At 45.5% G+C, this 16811-nt stretch overlaps 1 protein-coding gene across 2 annotated transcripts in view; it reads left to right on the forward strand.

Moving 5' to 3' along the window:
- Nucleotides 1–1934: 1934 nt before the first annotated feature.
- Nucleotides 1935–16811, forward strand: part of Gabrb3 (gamma-aminobutyric acid type A receptor subunit beta3) — a 212529-nt gene continuing 197652 nt past the window's right edge. The window contains exons 1-3 of one of the 2 annotated variants that reach the window (XM_042697461.1): nucleotides 1935–2055; nucleotides 3272–3363; nucleotides 3753–3820. In XM_042697461.1, coding sequence (XP_042553395.1) covers nucleotides 1976–2055; nucleotides 3272–3363; nucleotides 3753–3820 — 240 coding nt within the window. In that variant the 5' untranslated portion in view covers nucleotides 1935–1975. Of the gene's footprint in view, nucleotides 2056–2801; nucleotides 2998–3271; nucleotides 3364–3752; nucleotides 3821–16811 lie in introns of those variants that run through there. The other variant, XM_042697460.1, reaches the window with a different exon arrangement.

Consider the following 16811-nt stretch of genomic DNA (forward strand, 5'->3'; position numbering starts at 1 on the left):
GCACCCGCATGAGCTGAGCCCTGACGGCTGGGTCCCACGTAAAGCTGAAGTGGAGCTCACGCAGTGCTGGGTGCAGCAGCCATGGTAGACAGAGCCAGGAACTCCAGAGCGGGAGGCGAGATCTGAGAAGGCAGGTGTTGCTCCGCTGGGTGATACGATTTGCAACGTGTTTTTAAAATAGTCTTAGGACAAATGAGTAATAGGAGGAGAGACAGCTCTTGCCACAGTATTGGCTTTATTCAAATACCTTATGATCTTTGTTTCCTTGTGTGTTTGTGTGTACCAGGACTGGGACCTGAACTCATACCTTAGTTTTTTGTGTTTTTTTTTTGTTTTGTTCCCCCCCCCCCCAAGGCTATTAGCCACAGCTCCACTTGGTGTTCTTTTGGTGGTTATTTGGGAGTAAGCATCTCAGGAATTTTCCTTCTAGAAAGGAGATCCTCAGATCTCAGCCTCCTGAGTAGCTAGGATTATAGCTGTGATCTACTGGCTCCCAGGCTTTTACTTTTTTTTTATTTGTAGTCCATTTTTATTTTTTTCCATTGTGGGGCCTGAACTCTGGGCCTGGGCACTGTCCCTCAGGCTCTTCAGCTCTACCGCTGAACCACAGCAGCACTTCCAGCTTTTTCTGCTTATGTGGTGCTGAGGAATCGAACCCAGGGCCTCATGCATGCAAGGCAAGCGCTCTACCACTGAGCCACCTTCCCAGCCCAAGTCTTTTACTTTTGATATAAGCTAAATCGAGTGTGTGTGTGTGTTGACAATAGAGTTGCATTTTACAGATCATTCCTTTACACAATAGCAGGATGCAGAATACAAAGCTGTAGTGAATAGAGTTTTCCAGAAAATAATTAAGGAGCTATATTTATCCCTAAACCTTTCAGGTTCTGCAGTCACATTTACTGTTCCAAAAAAATTTGCTGATATCTATATATCTATAGATATATACATATATGGCAAAGATATTTAAAATTAATGCACATAAAAGTGCCAAATTGAGGCCAAAAGTCTTGATTTAGAGGTTTACCGGTATAAAATCTCCATGATAGAGGCGGGGGAAAAATGCTTTGTTGAAAAAAAAAATAAGTAAAGAGTCACTCCTGGGAAGTAGTTATCTAATTCTTAACTGTTCATTAAGTTCCGGAACAGCCTGAAAGTCCATTGGCCCCAAAAGTGAGCTTGATTTGTGGGTTTTGTTGGGTGACTGCGGCAGGATTGTGTAACCATTTTTTTCCTTCTCTCTCAGTATTAGACATCGGAGGCATAAAGAAACTTTGTCGAGGAATAGTCACTGAAGCAACCTGTGGCTACACAGACACACACACAGCCACAGACAGACAGACAGACAGACAGACACACACACACACACACACACACACACACACACACACACACACACACACACGGTGTGTGCCAGACCCTGGTTTGGCTATGGCCAGTGGTCTTTCTGTGTGAGCCAAAGGACAAGAGTCCTGAGAGTCTTAGCTTTAAATTAAGGACCATGGACAGCTCTAGACTGGCCCCAGGAAAACCACAAGTACACTAAGTTCCCCCACCCCTGATGGACAGACAATTCAGGGTCTGATTTGAATGTTAGTTTACTGATAATAAAATGAGCAGAATCTGGATTTTTCTTTTTACTTCTTTTTAAAATAAATCATGAATGCTTATTTTAGTTAGGTGAGCCAGGAAGGACTCTAAGAAGTGCTCAGAAGTAAAGGGTTGAGAGGGATCATTTTTAAGAAACCGATTTTTTTAAAAAAAAATAATAATCAGATTGTATTTTTATAAATCATCAGGCCGCCATGCAAAAGGGGCTGGGAGGTGGGTCCGGCTGGCAAGCCCGGGGGTGGGGGTGGGGGTGGGGTAGGGGTGGGGTAGGGGCGGGGATCCCCACGTCGGCGTTTGAAGGCTCAGTGGATGTGGGGAAGAGCGCGGATCCCACCCAGGTTAGGCCGGAGGAGCAGCGGGCGCCATGTGCTCTGGGCTCCTGGCGCTCCTGCTGCCCATCTGGCTTTCCTGGACCCTGGGTCCCCGAGGCTCTGAGCCTAGCAGGTGAGGAGGGGGTAGAAGGGGGTGCTCTTTTTCTTTTTTGGGGGTGGTGGTGGTGGTGATTGCAGCCTCCTCTGGGAGGCTGATCGGTGGACCGGGCCCCCCGGGCTCTGCAGCTGAGCGGCGTGTTGGCGGCGATGGGGTGGAGAGCCCTGGGGTTGCGGGGAAGGATGTGGGGAATGGGGTGTGTGTGTGGGAGGGTAGGGGGGAGCGTTTCCCTCGCCGTCCGCTGCCAGCCATGGGGGGGGGCACCCCGTTCCCTCCCTCGCCGCCATCTCCCCCCATAGGAAGGATCGTGAAGCCTGGGGTGGGGGTGGGTGGCCGGATCGGAGCCCCGGGGCTGGGGGGGGGGGGCAGTGGGCTTTGCCAGGGCGCGGCGCAGCCTCGGCTCCCGGGCGCCCGCAGTGTCCCACCCCGGCGCGGGCCGCTGCGGCAGCCCTGGAGTCCCGGCGCGCGCGCGGCTTCTCCCGATCTCCAACCCAGGGCGCCTAGGGCCGGGGCTGCCCGGGGCCGCGGCGGCGGCGGCGGCGGCGGCGGCGGCGGCGATCGTAGGGGGAGGGCGCGGGGAGGGGGAGTGGGGAGGGGAGGGTGGCGAGGGGGGAGGGGGGGAGGAGGGAGCGCGTCGGGCTCCGCCTCCAGCTCGGCCTCCGCCTCCCCTCCCTCTGGCTCCCGCGCCCGCCGCTCCTCCCCGGCCCGGCCCTCCCCTCCCGCTCCTCCCCTCCCCCTCCCCCTCCCCTCCGCCCTCCTCCGCTCGGGGCCAGCGCGGCGGCGGCGGCGGCGGCAGCAGCAGGAGCAGCCCCGGCTGGGCTGCGGGTCGCGACGGCGGCGGGGCGCCCCCTCCCCCGTGCCGGGGCGCGGCGGAGGGATGTGGGGCTTTGCGGGAGGAAGGCTTTTTGGCATCTTCTCGGCCCCGGTGCTGGTGGCGGTGGTTTGCTGCGCCCAGAGGTAGGGGAGGAAGCGCGGGTGGGGGGTGGGGGATCTGGGGGCTGTGGGTTGGGGGAGGGAGGCCCGGGAGGGGGGCGGTGGGGGGGTGTGGTGGGGGGGAGCCGGGGTTGGCGAGCGGGGCGCACGGCGCGCACGCGGCGGGGCGCAGGCGGTGGAGCCGCTGCCTGACCCGCTTCTCCGCGCTCTCCACCCCCCGCCTCTCCCCCTCCCTCCTCTCCCCTCCCCCCCCGCTCTCTCTCTCCCCTTCCTCCCTGTCCCCCCCACCCCACCCCAGCGTGAACGACCCCGGGAACATGTCCTTTGTGAAGGAGACCGTGGACAAGCTGTTGAAAGGCTACGACATCCGCTTACGACCCGACTTCGGGGGTAAGTGGGGTGCGCGGGGTGCGCGCGCGTGGCCGCTGCGGGGCTGGGGGGGGACGCCGCCTCCTCCCCTCCTCCTCCTCCTCCTCCCCTCCTCCTCCTCCTCCTCCTCCTCCTCCTCCTCCTCCTCCTCCTCCTCCTCCTCCTCCTCCCCCGGGGGCCTGGGCGGCGGGGAGCGGCGGGGGCCCGCGGCCGCTCGCGGGAGTGTGGGAGACGCGTGTGTGTGCGTGTGTGTGTGTGTGTGCAGGGGGGGATCCTCCCTTGCAGCCCTCCTCTTCCACCCTCTTAGACCCCCCCGACCCCATCCCCAGAGCCTTCACCCCCCCCCACCGCACCCCATGCCCGAGCCTGGCTGATGGCCGTCCGGTGCGTGTGTGTCCCCCTCCCCGCAGGTCCCCCCGTGTGCGTGGGGATGAACATCGACATCGCCAGCATCGACATGGTTTCCGAAGTCAACATGGTGAGTGCCCGGCGCTTCCCGGCGCGGGCCCCTGCGGTCTGGGCCCAGCGGCGGCGGCGGTGGAGGAGGAGGAGGGGGAGGAGGAGGACGGGAGGGGGGTGCTGGGTATTCTGGGGGGCCCCCTCGCAGGGGCTCCCTCCCCCCTCCCCGGGGCGCTGCGCGCACGGCGGGGGGGAGGGGGCGTCGTCGGCGTCGGAAGCGCGCGCGTGTTGTGCAGGGGGGGGGGCGCACAGAGGATGGGGGGTCCCTGGAACTCCAGTTCCCCCCCTTCCCGTCTTCCTCCCCTTCCTTCCTCTCCCCTCACCCCCCTCCCCACTACACCCAGCTTTGGGGGATAGAGGCTTGTCCCCTGGTCGCCAAGGCTTTCCAAAGTGCTGGTCTCCTCTCCTTAGCAACAGGCGCCGGGGAAGCTGCATTTAAAGACTCAAAAAAAAATTGTCATTGGAGGGAGAGGTGTTGGCAAGCTGGAGCGCAGAGCCAGGGGCCTGAGATCTGTGTCCAGTAGAGCTGTCTCCAGTGCCTGGTTCTCTGAGAGCAGGGGCAGAGACTCCAGGATGGTGAGGTACCCAGTCAACCCCAGGCCACTGCTGGTCGCTGTCCGAGGTGCTGATGGAGGTTCGTGGGCTTGATGAGCGAAAGATCCGGCCTGGCACTTTGTCTCTAGCCGGGCTCTGGTTTCCAGTGTCACTTAGACTTGATGTGAATGGTGATGGGGTTCAAGGTTCTGGCCTGGGGAGAGCCAGGGGGTCAGTATCCCCAACTGGCCAGAACATGCCCAGCCCCACCCCCTTTTTAAGACCTTACACACTTCAGGGTGCTGGAAAAATAAGCTGTAGGACTACTTTTTATTTGTTTATTGAGATAGGAAAAAGAAAAAAAAAAAAGGAGGTTGATTTTTTTTTCTTGCAAGAATGACACTGTAGATTTCCTAAGGATTGTAAACCATATATATATATACATATATATATATATATATATATATATATATTAAAGAAATGATTTGGCAACTTTTGTTTCAAGCAGACAACGTTGGGGCTTAGATGGGGGGGAGGGCGCTATGGTTTCAGATAGATCCAGAAGTTCTGGGAATCAGAGACTGGTCAACTCTGGCTTTCCCATCAGAGTCATGTGGGCAAACTTGTTTCAAATGTGTGCCATCTGATGCTTCACTCTGAGGGTTCGGATCCAGCCAGGCCGGTGGGTATACAGTCGTTGAGGTTTTTGTGGTCCAGTGAAAGATTTTGAGTCAGGTGTTTTGTGGGCAGTGTTTGGAGGAAGATTATGACAGTGCTTTGTAGAAAGATTGATGTGTGAAGACAGGGAGAATGATTGTTTTAGGTGCACGTTTTGCAGTACATACCCGTGGAGGCTTTTGTAGGGAGGAATCTTTGACTTTTCATCCATTTTCCACTTTCCTTTAAATGATCACCTATTTATTCTTGGCTGTTACTCTTTGAATTCATGGCCTCCCATTTGGCAGGCAGGCAAGCACTTTATCATTTGAGCCACACCCCCAGTCTTTTTTTGGGGGGAGGAGGGTAGTTATTTCTTGGCTGGGGTCGGGTAGTTTTGTCCTGGGTTGGACTAGGACTATGGTTCCTCTACACATGCCTCTCTAACTGAACTACAGGCATACCCCCATGCCTGGATTTATTGGCTGACTTTTTGCTCAAGAGGGGATCTTATTAACTTTTGGCACAGGGTGGCCTGAGACGGAGTCTTTCTGTGTCTGCTGGGATTACAGCTGTGAGTTATTCTGCCACTCCCACTTTTTTTTTTTTTTTACTTTTAACCTAAAAATTTTGAAGTTAAAATGTGAGAGATTGGAAGTTGCTCAGTGACAGAAGACTTGCTTAGCAGTCAAAAGTTTAATCCCCAGCACCCCACAAAGAGAAAAATAAAGACAATTACAGGACAATTTAAATATATATATATATATTTTTTTTTCAGGACATTTGTGTATCAAGGCAGGGTAATATTAAAAGTGCTAGCCAGTAACATAGGAAGGTTGTGATTTCACCTTTTACCTTAAAAATGAAGATTATATTTAACATATTGGTAATTTTATGAATGGAATTCTATCCAATTATGGTCTTGTGATCTGAAGGGAGCAGGTTCACAGATTCAAGGTCCACTGTCTGTAAGTAGTGATTTTTTTCTCAGCTGAGAGCTTCAAATTCTCCAGAGAAGACAAATTAATACAGAAGTTAATTGGCTATTTACTGGATTATTATGTCGAAAATCAGTCTAGGTTATATCGGATGAAAGCAGCAATGTATTGCACAGCCTTAAAAAAACCTATCATCTAATAGTTCAGGCCCCCAGTACAATGAGGGAATAAGTTATTTCAGGTCATTGAACACTTTGAATTACCTTTAATTGAAGCATCCAGTTGATTTGGTGTCCTACTGATATTTGATAAACTGAAAAAAATCCACTATTTGCTTTAGTTCGGAGCCTGTGGGTTGTGGTATGGTGTTCTGGTTTTCTCTTCACTCAATAGAAAGGCAAGCCGAAGGCATAGGCTATGCAGTTGCACAGGGTGTTAAGTATAAACCCCTTCACGATCATCATGTGTAAGCTAACCATGGTAGCATTCTTGCGTTGTTTGTTTCACATTGGCACGGCAATGTTTTTCACTGGCTCTTTGGAAGCATGGGTTTACTGTACACAAATGCAGGGGATGAGTAGCATTAGAAACTGAAGGCTCATGGACAGAGATGACTGACCGATGGTTTAAGCCTCCTTTCTTCCCGAAGCAGATGATCTAGAGAAATCTGATTTCCCATCACACATTTGTGCATGCTAATGGCGGTGGCTTGTGACTTGTTATGGCAAGTACCAAAAAATGCGGCGATAGTTGTACAATTGTTGGGGGGCGGGTTGAGATGGAGTGAGGGAGACAGTCACATTTAAAGGGAAAGAATACAGATGTTCATGAACTGAAGCTGAGAGTCACTCAGGTGTGCTGTGAGGAAACAATGTAGTAGTCTCTTTATCACCTTCGTAACCGTACAACACCAAGTATGCTACATCATGAATAAAGAAATCATCACTAGTAATGATATGTCAGGTATTATTACCATGTTATGTATGGTGTTATAACCCCTTAAGGATGTTGTAGCCATTAGAAGAGAGAGATCAAGAAGTAGGGCATGGTAAGTCTCAGGAGAGGAAGAGATGAATGGTTCTCACATGGTGAGAGGTAGAAGGAGAAAAGGGAAGGCGTGTGTTGGTGGGTGTAGGGGGAGATCTTATTTTGGTGCAGAAAGCCTCCTGAAATAAAATAGAATTAACTTGGGCGAGGGGAAGGCCTAAGGTCTTGAATGTGTGAATAAAGATGTTCTGGGTTGGGGGGAAAATATGGCAAAGATGTGGATGGAAGACCGAATTGGATTATATACTGGGAAGGGAAATCTGAGAGATGAACTCAAAAAAGTAGGCCAGGACTGTGTATGCCTTGGAGTATTTCTGAAGCTGGTTTATGGAAAATAAGGAGCTTGCCATTGATACGATTTTATTTACCCGGATGGTTGATAGGGTTTGAGATATGAGTTAAGATGAAGATTTTAGCCAAAACGTTGAATGTAGACGGAGGAAGGTGAGAGACTGGTATCTCACTCTTGTCTTCCTAACAACTTAGGAAGCTGAGATCTGAGGATATCAGTTTAAAGCCAGCCTGGGCAGGAAGATCTTGTGAGACTCTTACCTCTAATTAACCAGTAAAAAAAAAAATGGAGGAAGCAGAGGCATGGTGCAAGTTAGAGCAGCAGCCTTGAGTGACAGCAGCTCAAGGACAGAGCCAGAGCCCAGACCCCCAGTTCAAGCCCCGATTCTGGCACTAAAAACATGAGGGAAAAAAAGTAAATTTAGACAGAGGAGAAAGTTTGGTTAGGAGTAAAGAAAATGGTTGGGGATGAAGGGTCACGCAAGGTCAGGCATGCGTTATTTTACTGTACATGTTCTGAACACATATTTTGTGTGTGTGCAAATATGCATATTTGTACATACACACAGATACACACATATAAATATATCATTTGTAGTGCTGAAACTCACACTCAGGGTCTGTGCCTGTTGGATCAATGCTGTACCATGAGGCAGACTGATGGCCCCATAAACAAATTTTTGAGATTGTTTCGTTAATGAAATTTTTTTAACAAAAATCACGTGTGTTTGCAGTAAGGGGAAGGTGTGTGTGGTGTATGCTTGTGTGTGACCGTTTGGAAATGAGGGTAAAGAATTCAGCTGATACTATGCAAATGGATATACCTTTGCAGGTTTGCTAACATGATTTGAAAGTATAATCTTTATCGGATGGGCATACAGGTAGAAGATGCAGCTAAAGAATGCTTGAGCCTCCAATAAACAAATAAATAGATAAGTTGCATATGTGTATGTGCATCTTATTCCTCATTTTGGTATTAAAGGAACAATCTATGAATGGATTTGCATATTTTAAAACAAAGCATTAATCTTGCCATGGTTTGTTTCATGGTTATTGAAAATATTATTTTACTTTTGTTTTTGTGCTCGTACTGGGGCTTGAACTCAGGGCTTGGACAGTGTCTCTTAGCTTTTCTGTCAAGGCTGGTGCTCTTACGACTTGAGCCACACCTCCACTTCCAACTTTTTGTTGTTTAATTGGAGATGAGTCTTCTGTCTGTCTGTCTGTCTGTTACTTCTATATCCCCCTCCCCCCGCCAATCTTCTAATTATCTTTTTCTTGCTCTTAATTTTACTTAACTAACCAAACTCTGATCAAAAGTCATTTTATTGTACATAACTTGCCTTATTTCTGTTAGCCCCTGTCTTAAAACTTCAGTCATTGAAAGTTACATGTGGTGTGTTTATTGAGATATACTCCATAGATTTTGTTTTAACTATGATTGGTCTACTTAAGATTGCTCCGTGTTTTTGTCATAATTGTGATGCTTAATAGATGCCTTCATATTTAATAACCATTGTTGAATAGACAGATAGAGAAGTGACTAAATGGTAAGCATTATTGTAAAGACAGGGAACATAAGGATCTATTGAAAAATAAGACAGAAAAGAAATCTAAACGTGGTATTTAATCTGAATTCTTTATTGATTAGCATGAGTTGCTGATTTGTGAGTCTGTGGCAGAAATGACATGTACTTACTTCTTCATTAACTCTAAAGTATCGGGGACATAAAAACAAGATTTAAATTCTAGCACTATTAATACCAATTCCTATCATTTGACTTGCACTTTGTTATTACTTTATATTTAATTACTCTATTAAAATTAACTCAATCCTAATGAAAGTCTAACTACAGGAATAGTTTTTCTGATTTCATGTGTATAAATCATAAATTACCACCTTTCCTGTTTTATTAGCATTCCCTACAGGTAGCATGTAATGTGCTAATGTGAGCCTTATTCATCTATTATCTTAGCTCTATTGTATTCATGTTTTATTTGTTGCATTTTCTTTTCATAAAATCCACTCTTTTTTTTGGTGCTAGTATTGGGACTTGAACTCAGGGACTGAGTGCTGTACCTTAGCATATTGCTCAAGGCTAGTGCCTTACCTCTTGAGCCACAGCTCTCCTTTTAGCTTTTTAGTGGTTAGATGGAGATAAGTGTCTCATAGACTTTCCTTTTCTGGGCCGGCTTAGAGCCGTGATCCTCAGATCGCAGTCTCCTGAGTAGTTAGGATTACAGGCATGAGCCACCAGCATCCAGTTAACATCCATTTGTTGTTGTTTCGTTTTGTTTTCGTCCCAGTCCTGGAGCTTGAACTCAAGGCCTAGGTACTGTCCCTGAGCTTTGTTGGGTCAAGGCTGGTACTCTACCACTTGAGCCACAGTTTATTTCCTGCTTTTTGGTGTTTAATTGGAGATAAGAGTCTTATGGACTTTGTTGCCTGGCTGGCTTCGACTCACGATCTTCAGATCTCAGCTAGACTTAAAGCAGCTGGCTTAAAGTCCACTTTTTTGTGTGTGTGGTTGTGGGGCTTGAACTCTGGGCCTGGGCACTATCCCTCAGCTCTTTAGCTCAAGGCTAGTGTTCTACCACTTGAGTCACAGCGCCACTTCTGGTTTTCTGGTGGTTTATTGTGTCTCACGGACTATCCTGCCCTGCTGGCTTTGAACTGCGATCCTCAGATCTCAGCCTCCTGAGTAGCTAGGATAATAGGCATGAGCCACGGGTGCCAGACTTAAAGTCCACTTTTTAAATGTGTCTGTGTAAAGTAAATATGAAATAGAAGATCATAGTTTAAGCACATTTTCAAGAAACACTTTGGAGCTGTGTCACTGTTAAACAAAAACAATGTTACTCATGGACACTCACATGCACGTGAACATGTATACACATTTTTATCATTACCCCAAGACTCTCTTGTTCTATTCTAGAAGTGAGGGACAGGAGCAGAGGCCAAGTCTAGCTAGAGCAAGCTAGGATCAGAAGTTTGTAGAATTTGTCTTTTAAGTACTTTTATACCAAATTTATACTCTGTGTGTGTGTGTGTGTGTGTGTGTGTGTGTGTGTGTGTGTGTGTGTGTGTCCTGTGGCTTGAACTCAGGGCCTGGACACTTGTCCCTTAGCTTTTTTGGCTCAAGGCTGGTGCTTTACCCCTTGAGCCATAGCTCTACTTCTGGCTTTTTTGCTTTTAATCAGAGGTAAGAATCTCATGGGTTTTCCTGCCCGGGCTAGCTTGGAACCTTGATCCTCACATCTCAGCCTCCTGAATAGCTAGGATCACAGGCAGGAACCACTGGTACCCAGTGCCAAATTTGTGCTTGTTTGCCCAAACATTTCTACCTCTTATTTCAAAGTCAAGAGGTTGCTTTTTATCATTGGTGGGTATTGAATGAGTGCTCAGAATGGCCAGCCTTGCCAAGGTTTCCTGAACCCCAGGACTCAGACATCGTGCTTGGAAAGCGTTTAGGCCTGGGTGGAAGAGGTTCTCTTTTTAAGTCTATGTCTAGAGTAGCTAGCACAATGCCTTCATCCTCAGAGCACATGCTCAGATGGACAGCAAAATCCTGTCCCAAAGGATTTAGCTCTATAGAGAACAATTACGATAAAGACATGTACATAGTCCAGGTTACAAAGCTGGCCTTCACTGATTCCCTTTCCGAACAGAACAGGTCTGGGCGGGTAGTCTGCATTTGCTCATACCTTGTTCTTAGCAGTTTAAAAGGTAAGAAGTATGCTAATGCTCTTATTACAAAGCAAGCTGGGAGGTGAGTCAGCCAAAAGGAAGAAGGTTTTGCTGACCCAATTGGGGGTTGGAGAACTGCGTACCCAGGAGGCATTCCCTAGGTGAGATTCGCAGAATGTGTTGGTACTTGGTTCTCGGTTGTTGCTTTGAGAGGTATAAGGGTGTTTATTGAGGACATTACTTTTCACTGTCAGAATATTTCATGCATAAGTTATGATCATCCATCCAGGCCCAAGCCCTGATGAGAAAAGTCTATAATGAACTTCAGAGGTAGATGACAACAAAATCTTACATAATAGGCTCTTTAGGAAGAGAGGTTTGTGTTTAATATTAGAATGAATGGCAGAGGAAGTTCAAAGCGAATGCTTTTTTTTGTCTTTTTCCCCCTGAGGGAGGTTGTAAAGTCTATGTTGTTGCATTTCTTCAACAAAAAGGGTCTTCCCTCTGGTTGTCCAGTGGTGAATGACTTTTTACTAGAGCCTGTGTAGGACCTAGACCTAGTACTGAGTGTTGCACACAGAAGGTGCTCAGTTAAGTATGTCCCTTAAATCAGTGGTACTTATTAATATGTAGTCAAACAACAATTAGGCCAAGTTTAGGGAATTTAGTTTTAGGCTGACAAATGATGGCCTTACTTTGGGTCTTGAATTTCAGCATTTGGTTTTTCCCCAAAGTTTAAAAATCAGTAAATGAAATCTATTGCTTCTATTTCCTTCGATGATGGCAAATCAATGGAGTTACAAAAAGAGCTGTTGCATCTTGGGCCACCAACCAAATGTGGATTTCCTTACAAATGTGGTGTTGGTTTAAATGAAAGAAATGGCCTCACCGTTCATGACACAAAGTAGCATTGTTTCTACTTAACACACGAAGCAAGCACAGGTGTCAGTGACAAAATCGCAGAGGATTTGGGGGACAGAATGGCTCATGTGTGGGGTTGCAGATATCATGATGTTTGCAGGTAGTGGTGGTTTCAATACTTGATTTTCCACAGTTTGGAAGCTCTGATATAGGAAATAGATTTGTTGTCCTTTTGGAGGTTTGTCCTCTGATGATGTATTTTGATTACTGCATTGTGAAGAGTACCACACATTTAGTATAAATGAAGCCTATTGAATCTTTGCTATCTTTCATTTAATTTATCTTATGTTTACCGGTCCTGGGGTTTGAACTCTGGGCCTGAGTGCTGCCCCTGAGCTTTTCTGCTCAAGGCTAGCGCTCTACCACTTGAGCCCACAGCTCCATTTCTGGGTTTTTGATTTTTTTTCTTGGTAGTTTAGTGGAAGTAAGAGTTTCTTGTACTTTCCTGCCCTGGCTGGCTTTGAACTGCAGTCCTCAGATCTCAGATCTCAGCCTCCTGAGTAGCTAGAGTTACAGGCAGAAGCCACCAGGGCCCGGCTTGATATCTGTTAAATTGCTGGGTAATGCATGTTGAAGGGTAACTTAAGAATTTACAGTGACAGTGTTAAACCAGTTTGTAGTTAACATACGTCAGTAGCCATGTCATACTGGACCATAAAACTCAGTGTTCGATCAGATGAAGTATTAATGCAGATGTTCATAGTGTCTTCTTTCTTCATGGGAGACAACTATCTCAGGTACAGCCCTGACATTCTCATTTTTGCTGTGTGGCAATGCTGGAATCCATCTTGCTCATTTGCCATTCCATCTCAAGTTGCTAGGAGTGACAGAGAGGCCCTGTAAGCATTTCATAGCATGGGATTTTATCTTTCTGATCTTCATTCATTCATTCTATTTTCTTTTGGTGCTGATACTGAGGCTTGAACTCAGGGCTTGGGCTCTGTCTCTGAGCGTTTGTATTCAAGGCTAGTGTGTTATCACTTGTGCCACAGCACCACTTCTGGTTTTCTGATAGTTCATTGGAGATGAGAGTCTCACAGATTTTCCTGCCCAGGCTGACTTTAAATTTTGATCCTCAGATCTCAGCCTCCTGAGTAGCTAGGATTATAGCCTGTGAGCCACTGGCGCCTGGCTCAATCTTGCTTAATTAGGTTCTCCCTTTCTACTCTTTCTTTGAAAAGTTTTGGTATTATTTGGGTGTGTGCCTCCATTGAGTCTTTTTCTATTTCTTCCCTGTTAAAGCTGTAGGCTATATAATCTTAAGACCATATCTTCTACACTAAGGGACAATTAAAAGGTACCTGTTAAATATGTGCTGAGAAAAACATGAAGACCAAATAGATGAATAGATGGATGAGTGTGTGCTGGATATGTACATTTCCAAAGTTTTTTTTTTTTAATAATTCAGATTTTGGACTGGTGACTGAGAATCACCTTACAGAGTAAATATGATGTAGGTAGTCTTTACTGCAGAAGATTTATTGAATCAGAATTTGTATAACTGCATGCAGTATATGTAATACCATCAGCTGTACACATTTCTGTAGCTGTTAACTCCTTCACTGGGAAGCAGGAAGAAAAGTAAAATGCTACAGTGGTTCCACAAAATTCAGGCCATGTAAGTATTGGTGGGAATATTCTCATCTAATCATTGTGTCTTTTCTGATGCACATGTAATTCCCTGTATTATGGGGAAGTTTTGATTGCCCCTTTTTTATATAGGGTTTCATTGGGCACCATTTTTCCTTTTCATTGGTCACTCAGCAGTGCAGTGGAGATGTGATAGTTCTCAACTGTTGATTAATTTTCCACGGAAATGTACTTTGGGACCATTTATACTAGCCATTAGGAAAATTATCGAGCTGCGAAGTCAGAAGGTTTAGGACTAATTCAGGTCTCTGATCTTCGTGATGGAGTTAGACTCCCATCTCTGTTGGTAGGGATGTTTTATTTCCTTTATTTCTTGGTAGGCAGAAGACCACATCAAGAAATAGAAGCCATTTGTGAGCATTAACTATTGTATTCTCCTCAGTATTTTTCCACAGAACCTAAGCATCCTACAGAAGCATTTAAAACAATTGCAACTTTTAGCATGTGTGATTCTAACATTCTTTACTCAGATGAGCAAGAATAAAATTTAGACCTGAAAACATCACACTTCTTTATGTCCTAATTTGGGTGGCTTTATTCAGTTTGAAAAGAGGAGATGGATTCTTTTGATTAAGTCATTGTCATGTTTTACCTCAGTCTTATACTAAAAAGAATTCCTTTAAAGTAAAATCGTTACAAAAATCCACATGATGTTATAATTCTTGACAGGAAAAACATTTGTATTATATAGCGTTAAGAATCACCAAATGGACTAAATTTAAAAGTGGGCGATATCCCTCTGGTTTTGTTTGATATATATGTAGAGACACTTATTAATTGTTTCAACATCACATCACTTTTTAAAATGTATTTCTTTGAACAAGAATTTATCCTTATTAATTTTAATGTATAGAAGGAAGAACTTTCTGGATCACCCAGTACGCAGTCTTACCTGTGTGTGTGTGTGTGTGTGTGTGTGAGAGAGAGAGAGAGAGAGAGACAGAGAGACAGAGTCTACACAGGTGAAAAATTATTGTCATTTTTTTGTAATCTGTGTGAAAGTAGACTGTCCTGTTGAGAGCTGGTGACTCATTCCTGTAATCAATCCTAACTACTCAAGAGGCTAGGATCTGAGGATCCTGGTTTGAAGACATCCAGAGCAGCAAAGTCCGTGAGACTTTCACCCTCTAATTAATGACTAAAAATTCCAATGTGGAGCTCAAATGGTAGAGCATCAGCCTTGAGCAAAAAAGCTAAGGGACAGTGTTCAGGCCTAAGTTCAAGCCTCAGTACTGGTCCATAAACACACAGACACACAGACACAGACAGACAGACTCTCTCTCTTTCTTTCTCTCTAAACTATAATGTGGTCACTGAGCTCCATGCCTGGGATGTGGGATATGTAAATTTTTGTCAAATGAATTTGTGGAGCAGATCATCCTTGCCAGATAGAAAGATGTATTTTTGATGTAGTTTTTACTGCATCTCTTATTTGGGTGTTTGTTTAGCCCCCCAAATCAATCGTATCTTTCAGCTTGAAGGATCCCTATGTATTTCTTGCAGACAATTAAAAAAGAAAAGCATCTCAGATGGCAAAAGCAGCATCATCTCTGTTGCGTAGACCCATGCATTCTAAAGCTTGGGATCAAGAACTTTCCTGAGCTGTTGGAGTGACTACAAGGCTCCACGTAGCAAGATGCCATCAAAGTTACTGTTAGTGTATTCTGCAGTCTGGTATAGTGTCTTAATCATGCTTTGCCTTAGAAACACATGAGGAAATGCACATCTTCCCAGTCCACAAAGGATATACGCATCAATACAACTCTGAGACTCCATCTTACCCCAGTTAGATTGACCTGGAGGTTCCTCAAAGAACTAAACATAGATGTTCCCTGCAACCCCACCATACCACCGCTGAGCATCTTCCCAGAACCTCACAAGCCAGGATACCGTAAAGACACTTATACATACATGTTCATTGCTGTACTATTCACAATAGCCAAGTTATGGAAACAATTCAGATGCCCTACAATAGATGAGTGGATTTGAAAAAAAAATGTGGTACCTATATACAGTGGAGTCTTAGGAATCATATTTTGTCATTTACAGGGAAATGGATGGACCTAGGACAAATCAGATTAAATAAGGTATTAATTAAGTGAGGCTCAGAGAGACAAATGGCTCATATTTTCTCTCATATGTGGAAGCTAGATCTAAAATACATGGGGACATGATAAATGTCACAGGAGTCTGGATACTCACACACAGTGAGACCAAAGGAGGACACTTTTAGGAGAAGAACACAAAGGCACACAATGCCTTTGTGTCTCTGATCATATAAAATAATATTTATCAACATGAACTCCAGCAAATGGAAACAAGAGGGTTTTATTTCTTTGTTGCTGGTTTTGTTTTCTTTCCTTTTTGTCTTGTTTGTTTGCTTATCTGTCTTTGGGAGGGTAAGGGGAGGTACAGAAATGGAGGGACAAAGGATGAACAAATGCTACAGTGGTACTCACTATATACTATGTTGAAAATGAACTGTGTAACGTGTGGATGGGGATGGGAGGAAAAAACTGACCGAGAGCGAGAGAAGAGGTGGCATTATCTAAAAAGAAATGTACCCTTTACCTGACTTATGTAATTGTAACACTCTGTGCATCACCTTTCTAATAACAATAAAAATAAATATACAGAAGGCTTTGCCCTGGCAAAATAGAGGAGTATATCCTCGCGAAAGGCTGGGATAACTCTAGAAAGATGAGCCCCTTCCCTCTGTGCCTTATTCTTTCCACTGATGCTAAATGTCGTGCAGCTAGCTCACTGCTGTGGGGGTGTACCGGATTGCTCAATGGAATGAGTTTTTCATTTCTAAAGCTTTTCATTGTTTTGGCCTTGGGCACAACATTTCCCAGGGAGAATGCCATTTCTTGTGGTACAGGCTTAATCTAATGGTTGCTTAAGAGCACTGTGGTATAGAATATTAGTGTATGTCCCACCATCGAAGTGTTTCTGCTCAAATAATGTTGAAAATTATATTAAAAGGATAAAATAGGTATCTTTGCTCTGGGAATTATCAGGCTAATGATTTTTTTTTGTTTTTGCAAATGTCAATGAGGGGAGGGAAGAATTTCTGAGCTCTGTGTGTGTTGACCGGAGACTTGTTCTTTTTCTTTTTTTGCTAGTACTGGACCTTGAACTCAGGGCCTTGTATTCTCACCTGGCTTTTCAATTTGAGGTTGATGCTTTACCGTGTGAGCCATGCCTCAATTTTAGGTGCTTAATTGGAGATAAGAGCCTCTCAGATTTGTCTGCCCAGATTGGCTTTAAATGTGATCCTCAGA

This window comes from Dipodomys spectabilis, unplaced genomic scaffold (assembly GCF_019054845.1).
Source record: "Dipodomys spectabilis isolate Male_0828 unplaced genomic scaffold, ASM1905484v1 ptg000219l, whole genome shotgun sequence".
Taxonomy (NCBI): domain Eukaryota; kingdom Metazoa; phylum Chordata; class Mammalia; order Rodentia; family Heteromyidae; genus Dipodomys; species Dipodomys spectabilis.